Raw genomic sequence first — 7,500 nt, 5'->3', positions numbered from 1 at the left:
CACAAATGACTAAAGCGGACCAGCATGTTCTCCGGTTGCCCTGGTTAGTGCCGAACGGAGGCGGGAGGAAGTCATGACCCTGGAATACGGGCTTGATATATTCCAGATCCACCTGGAAGCTTTGGATGGGACACCTGTTGCTGTTGCACCGTTTTCCATACAGGTTTCTTGTCTGGGACAGGGGTTGTTGCAAGTTAGGTGCCCACCGCTACCAAACACACGCCCTCAGTGCCCACTGCTACCAAACACACACACTCAGTGCCCACCGCTACCAAACACACGCCCTCAGTGCCCACTGCTACCAAACACACACTCAGTGCCCACCGCTACCAAACACACACTCAGTGCCCACCGCTACCAAACACGTCCCCAGAGTCCACCGCTACCAAACACACATCCTCAGTGCCCACCGCTACCAAACACACACACTCAGTGCCCACCGCTACCAAACACACACTCAGTGCCCACCGCTACCAAACACACGCCCTCAGTGCCCACTGCTACCAAACACACACTCAGTGCCCACCGCTACCAAACACACGCCCTCAGTGCCCACCGCTACCAAACACACGCCCTCAGTGCCCACCGCTACCAAACACACACTCAGTGCCCACCGCTACCAAACACACACTCAGTGCCCACCGCTACCAAACACACGCCCTCAGTGCCCACCGCTACCAAACACACACACTCAGTGCCTACTGCTACCAAACACACACTCAGTGCCCACCGCTACCAAACACACACTCAGTGCCCACCGCTACCAAACACACGCCCTCAGTGCCCACTGCTACCAAACACACACTCAGTGCCCACCGCTACCAAACACACGCCCTCAGTGCCCACTGCTACCAAACACACACTCAGTGCCCACCGCTACCAAACACACGCCCTCAGTGCCCACCGCTACCAAACACACACTCAGTGCCCACCGCTACCAAACACACACTCAGTGCCCACCGCTACCAAACACACGCCCTCAGTGCCCACCGCTACCAAACACACACACTCAGTGCCTACTGCTACCAAACACACACTCAGTGCCCACCGCTACCAAGAACACGCCCCCAGAGCCCACCGCTACCAAACACACGTCCCCAGAGCCCATCGCTACCAAACACACGCCCCAGCGCTTACCACTACCAAACACTCGCCCCAGAGCCCACTGTTACCAAACACACGCCCCAGTGCATTAATACTGTAATGCAGTAATATAGTAATGCAGTAATACTGTAATGACAATGTAATAATACTGTAATGAAAATGTAATAATAATGTAATGGCAGAATGTAATAATACTGCAATAACAATGTAATAATACTGTAATGACAATGTAATAATACACAGAGCGAGAGAGAGAGAAAGAGAAAGAGAAAGAGAGAGAGAGAGAGAGAGGTGGGCGTGGAGAAAGGAGAGTGCTCAGAAGTTCCCAAATTATCTAGGCTGTGCAGACGTTGCACAAACCCTTATTTGGTGCGGTAACTAGCTGGTCAATATAAACAGAATGTTTATCCACTGCCACCTGGCGGTAGCTGCGGGTAACTGCGCTTTAAAACCAGATCAGCAGTAATTGACGGGCCCATCCTGACCGAACAATGGAAACTGTATCTTAAAGCTAATAAGAGGAATAAGGAGAACGGATTCATTTTTAGAAATCACTTATCATCTGCTCTGAATGACTCAGACCTCTGGATCTTCAATTCGTCGCGTTCTGTAAAACGCAAACATGAAGGCGAAGAAGAAAAAAACAAACAAACCCACCGCAATTCGCGTCGATTGATATCAATTTGATATCAAGTCTCAAAGTGTCGCTTTGCCCATTTGTAACTCGCTCCTTGTCCAGCAGATGGCGCGAGTGTCCTGCTGCAAGCTACGGGGGCGCCGTGAATAACGGCAAGGATGAAATGCGCATGCGCGTACATCAGAAATGACCTTCGCTCATTTCAACGACTCCTAACGCCACGGGCAGCAAGATCAGCCTTTGCACAGTTTGGAGTGGTTTATAACTCCTCTGGAAATCCGCATGCGTAGCTTTCAGGCTTTTAAACACGTGCGTGGTTTGCATACAAAGAAAAGAAGCCAGACTGTACTGGACGCGTAAAGGGACGTTTGTCTTTGAAGGATGAGCATTAAAACTTTCCTCACGTACAGTAATAGAAACGTGAGAGCCCGGGGGCAGGTGGGACAGGCAGAAATAAGCGCAAATAAGCGCATAATACGAACCGCGACGCTTCGGAAGAAAGCGCAGCCGGGAGGGGGGAAGGGGGTTGTCATGGCAACAGAGATGGATTTCTGGTCCTGTTCCCAGTATCCGCCTCGCATCCCGCTTCTCTTACAATTCCGGCAGCGTCCCTGTCGTCGCCTACACCCGCCCCTCACCTTCCGCTCTCTCTTTCGTCTCATTTTTTACCCTCCTCCTGTTTCACAGAGCGTCTCTCTCTCTCTCTCTTTCTCTCTCTCTCTCTCTCTCTCTCTCTCCGCGTTTTCTGTCCATTTCTCTTGCTCTCACACACTGCACGCGTGTGGCGAGGCTGTTTGCGCTGACCGTGGGCGGGGCTTGCAACCACTCTGGGTGGGGCTCTCAGTGGCCATGGGCGGGGCTTCCAAGTGTTTTATTAGGCGAGCCAGGGCATAGTGACACCAGAAAACCACGAGTGAAGCAGAAAACCGAGTTCTAATGGTCCTGAGTAAGAGAACCAGTTTAAAATGAGAAAATTAGAACTGGTACCAGTCAAACAGTTCAATGTCATTTGTTGCAGAAGTGATGAGGCAGGTATAACTGAATATTTTTAGGCCAGTCCTGATCAGATCTCTCTCTCACACACGAACATACACAAGCATTCACACTGAGCTTGCCAGTCATCGTGTGTGTGTGTGTGTGTGTGTGTACAAGATGACCCGCTTGGCTTGTACTGTCTGGCCCCAGAGTTCATCAGGGCATGTGAGACTGAGTGCTCCGTGTCGGACAGCGTTCCGTTTCCCGCGGCGACGACTTTCGCTGAAAGGGGAAATCTGTCTGAGTGGGAGGTTAAAGAGAACACGACCCTGCTTTCGCTGACCCATCGTAACAGGAGCGTGTCCGTGTGTGTAGCTCGTTGTTAAATATTAATGCCTAGATCTAGGAGAGAGAGAGAGAGAGAGAGAGAGAGAGAGAGAGAGAGAGAGAGAGAGAGAGAGAGAGAGATTAATTTACCGCACTCTCTAAATTGGTGTGCCTTACACACAAACATTTTAATGTAAACCGGCTCAGAGTCTGTAAAGCAGCGCTGTTTGGTGGGGACTAACTGCACACCTCTAACAGGACAGAGTAAGTAACAGTGTGTAACAGTGTAAGGCAGGCACTTCTGATAGCACGGATGATGAGTGTAGCACACTGGATTTCTCACTGTACTGTATTATAGCACACTGGATTTCTCACTGCACTGTATTATAGCACACTGGATTTCTCACTGCACTGTATTATAGCACACTGGATTTCTCACTGCACTGTATTATAGCACACTGGATTTCTCACTGCAATGTATTATAGCACACTGGATTTCTCACTGCACTGTATTATAGCACACTGGATTTCTCACTGCAATGTATTATAGCACACTGGATTTCTCACTGCACTGTATTATAGCACACTGGATTTCTCACTGCAATGTATTAAAACACACTGGTAGAGGTGTAGGTGAGGTAGCAGTACAGTTGCGGTAGAGGTGTAGGTGTTTTCTCCTAACCAAAAGAAGTATAATCCAGATCAGGATTAGCAGACAAAACCAGCCTTTCAATCCAGATGAACATATTTTCACTGGTAATCTCTTGCTTTATTTCAGTAGTTCAGAGATATCGCACAGTCCATAAGCCAATAACACACAATTTAAACACACGCAAATATTCACAGTTCTTATTCTTAATGAGACTTCATCTATCTGTACAGTTCCAGTCTGGTGGATGGGCCAGAGGATATGTGTGTGTGTGCACACGTGCAATTCACTGTGTATGTTAACTAGAGACGCCATCTTTGTGTTTAGCTTTCAGATCATGTATCTGTTTTAAGTGTGTTTGTTTGTGTGTGTGCGCATTTCATTGTGTATGTTAACTCGAGACATCCTCTTTGTGTTTAGCTTTCAGATCAGGTATCTGTATTAAGTGTATTTGTGTGCGTCCTACGATGTCTTTTGGTACCAGTTTGCGCAGAAATTTAAAGGTTTAAGCGAAGCTCGGACCCCCAGAATGGGTAGAAGTAACCCTCCCACGCAGGTCAACCACTCCCTCCTGCTGTATGTCCAGAACCATCAAACTATGGTGTCTGCCTGCAACTGCGAGCCCCCCTTTTTAACGCCACAATTAGGCGTCTCCATGATGATTTCACTCTCATTACGTTATGGCACGTCTGCTCCAGTGAGAAGTCTCGTGTCACTAGACAAAGCTTCCGGCTTGCTGATGGACGAACCCCCTGTCGTGTTTGCAGGAACCGTGTTGGCAGGCCCGGCTATCGTGAAAGACGCGCTCGGTCTCTTCTACCCACTCTGTGCAGAACACACCCACCTCTGGCCATTCCAGAGCCTGCGATCTAGAACCCATATTCCAGATCCCACCTTCCAGAGCATACATTCTGGGTGGAATCCAGCAGAGACCCTGCTCCATCACTAAGACACACACACACACACACGTGCGCAGAGAAAGACGTGCAGATGGAGTTCCGGGAAAGAGAGAAGCGCAGGGCGTCTCCACTCGTCGGCCATGCCTCTTTCTCTCGTTTTCCAGTGTTCTCTTTACAGCGGACCAAACAGGAAGCAAGAGAGGTCGGAGTCCAGAGTGGCGCCACCGCAGAGCTCCGTACGCGCGGGCTCTGGGAGCGTCCTCTCCGGTACGTGTCCCCCTGCCCCGGCTAAGACTTCTGGAGTGTATTTTCCCAGCACGTCGGTAGTAAAGGTCTTGAGTTCGTCCAGCAGTCTCAGAAAGGCAAAATAACAGAGAAATAAAACAAAAATTCGAACGAACTGGACGAAATAACGTACGTAACGGACCCTCGATGTTGGCAGCAAAAGAGAGAGCGGGAGGATGCAGGGATAGTGAGAAAAAGTAGACAACAAGAAAGTCATGTAGGACTCTTCTCAAAAGAGTCGCAGCTCTCTGATTGGTGTACTGAGCCAGAGCTGAACAGGGGGAAGCCTCGGCTGATTGGGCCAGGTTTTGCGCAGTGGTAACATACAATACGAGAAGGGGGCAGGACGAGTGACCCTTTGCTCGTCCCTCATTGGTGCACCGCAGAAGCGACGAGGCCCGAGTTCCCTGGAACCTCACTGGTGAGCTGTTGCTGTGGTAGCGCTGTGGGCGTGTGGCAGGCTGTTGGACCCTGAGGATGCCAGAGAGAAGGGTGAGCCTGAGGAGGAGGTGGGCCGGAGAGTCTGGCACCTGCGCGCGCACACACACACACACACACACACACACACACACACACAAGGAATAACGCAATGGTTAGGGCTCCCTGTGTCTAATCCCAAAACACCGCTAATCCGAGATTACTTCAAGCACCAATTCTAATTTAATACGGGTAATCTAGCCAGGTAACGGTCCTGCCGAAAGCAGTGTACAATTCACACTTAAATTTCCCGATTTGTCTCGGTGCTGTGATAATTCTTTCTTATTTCCCCCCTCGGGTCTCCCCAACAGATCCAAATGCTCTCCGGGATTAACCCGACGCCGCACTGACCATGACCGAGACTTCCTGACCCGGCCCCCTGCCATCCTCTCTCTGTACGAAGCGTTGTCCAATAGCGCGTCTTGACTCGGCTCCGCCTCTGACCCTGACCTCGGGAAGTCCATGTGAAACAGGGTGGGCGGAGTCATGTCCAGCTCCAGAAGCATGATGTTTTCTGCCTGTGTTAAGGCCCACAAACAAACAGACAAACATAAATAAGTAAACAAATATATAAACAAACAAACATAAATAAATAAACAAATGCCTCATGGTGAAAGAGGGTTAGCAGCTAAAAAACCCAAACACACGCTCATATATACGGAACAAACCCGTGACCACTAACAAAACACTTCATAATATCTTAACAGCACATAGTAGTGCAGTAATTAATAAAGTAATTAATAAAGTTTATGTCTTCCTCGTTAACATCCAAAAAAAACCTCCCCAAACATACTCTGTATCTGGAGTGGGCTCCCATCGCTATGGCAACCCTGGCATACTGGCTGATTGGTCGTTTATAGCCCACCGCAGAGGCAGGTCTCTTCTTCATCTGAGTGAACTTACTGAGAGAGAGAGAGAGAGAGAGAGAGAGAGAGAGAGAGAGAGAGAGAGAGAAATCAATTCCCAGGACAAAAAAGACCATTAATCAGAGAAAATGTGCAAGAGAGGGATATGTGTGTGAAAATGAGTGTGTGTGTATTAGTGTGTGTACAAGTATGTGTACATGAGTGTGTGTACATGAGCATGTGTAGATGAGCGTGTACATGAGCGTGTGTACATGATCGTGTGTACATGAGCGTGTGTACATTAATGTGCGCACAAGTATGTGTACATGAGCGCGTGTACATGAGCGTGTGTACATGAGCGCGTGTACATGAGCGTACGCACAAGTATGTGTACATAAGTGTGTGTATGAGCGCGTGTACATAAGTATGTGTACATGAGCGCGTGTATGAGCGCGTGTACATAAGTATGTGTACATGAGCGCGTGTACATGAGCACGTGTACATGAGCGTGTGTACATAAGTATGTGTACATGAGCGTGTGTATGAGCGCGTGTACATAAGTATGTGTACATGAGCGCGTGTATGAGCGCGTGTACATAAGTATGTGTACATGAGCGTGTATGAGCGCGTGTACATAAGTATGTGTACATGAGCGTGTGTACATGAGCGTGTGTATGAGCGCGTGTACATAAGTATGTGTACATGAGCGCGTGTACATGAGCGTGTGTATGAGCGCGTGTACATAAGTATGTGTACATGAGCGCGTGTACATGAGCGCGTGTATGAGCGCGTGTACATAAGTATGTGTACATGAGCGCGTGTACATGAGCGCGTGTTTGAGCGCGTGTACATGAGCGCGTGTACAACAACCTGTCTGTTGCTCTCTCTGGTAATGAGTGGGATAGATTATCAACAGCCTGTCTCTCTCTCTACCAGTGAGATGCGCACTAAACACTAAACACCAGCGTGGACGTGGACAATTCTGGTGTCCTCTCTGGATGGCCTTCATGTCCCTGAGGTTGAGACGGCGCCCGACCGGAGATCAATCCCATCTCAGCAACAAGCTCCGAGTCAGCGGGTTTATTCATTTGTATTGCTGTGGTATTGCGTGTGGATACTGTAATACAGTTCGCACGCACGCATGCGCACACACCTCTCTTTAACTTCTCCCTGGCACAGGGTATCACCCCATCCTGTTTCAAACGATCCACCATCGTCCCTGACCCGATGAAACCCTGTTTCCCTCACGCCGGTTGTGATAAAGTGCTTCACTGCCAGCCTCCATGGACCCACTGCAGTTTG

General features: G+C 49.3%; 1 protein-coding gene across 2 annotated transcripts in view; it reads right to left on the bottom strand.

Moving 5' to 3' along the window:
* Window positions 1-3,788: 3,788 nt before the first annotated feature.
* The window catches only part of LOC113591042 (kinesin-like protein KIF3C), a 13,208-nt gene continuing 9,496 nt past the window's right edge, over window positions 3,789-7,500 (bottom strand). For both annotated transcript variants that reach the window (XM_027031393.2, XM_027031394.2), the window contains 3 exons: window positions 6,147-6,255; window positions 5,705-5,871; window positions 3,789-5,406 (listed from right to left, as the gene is read on the bottom strand). In XM_027031393.2, coding sequence (XP_026887194.2) covers window positions 5,292-5,406; window positions 5,705-5,871; window positions 6,147-6,255 — 391 coding nt within the window. In that variant the 3' untranslated portion in view covers window positions 3,789-5,291. The remainder of the gene's footprint in view (window positions 5,407-5,704; window positions 5,872-6,146; window positions 6,256-7,500) is intronic.

This window comes from Electrophorus electricus, chromosome 8 (genome assembly GCF_013358815.1).
Source record: "Electrophorus electricus isolate fEleEle1 chromosome 8, fEleEle1.pri, whole genome shotgun sequence".
Taxonomy (NCBI): domain Eukaryota; kingdom Metazoa; phylum Chordata; class Actinopteri; order Gymnotiformes; family Gymnotidae; genus Electrophorus; species Electrophorus electricus.
The sequence above is the reverse complement of the archived record's forward strand: the minus strand, read 5'-3'. Positions and strand labels throughout refer to the sequence as shown.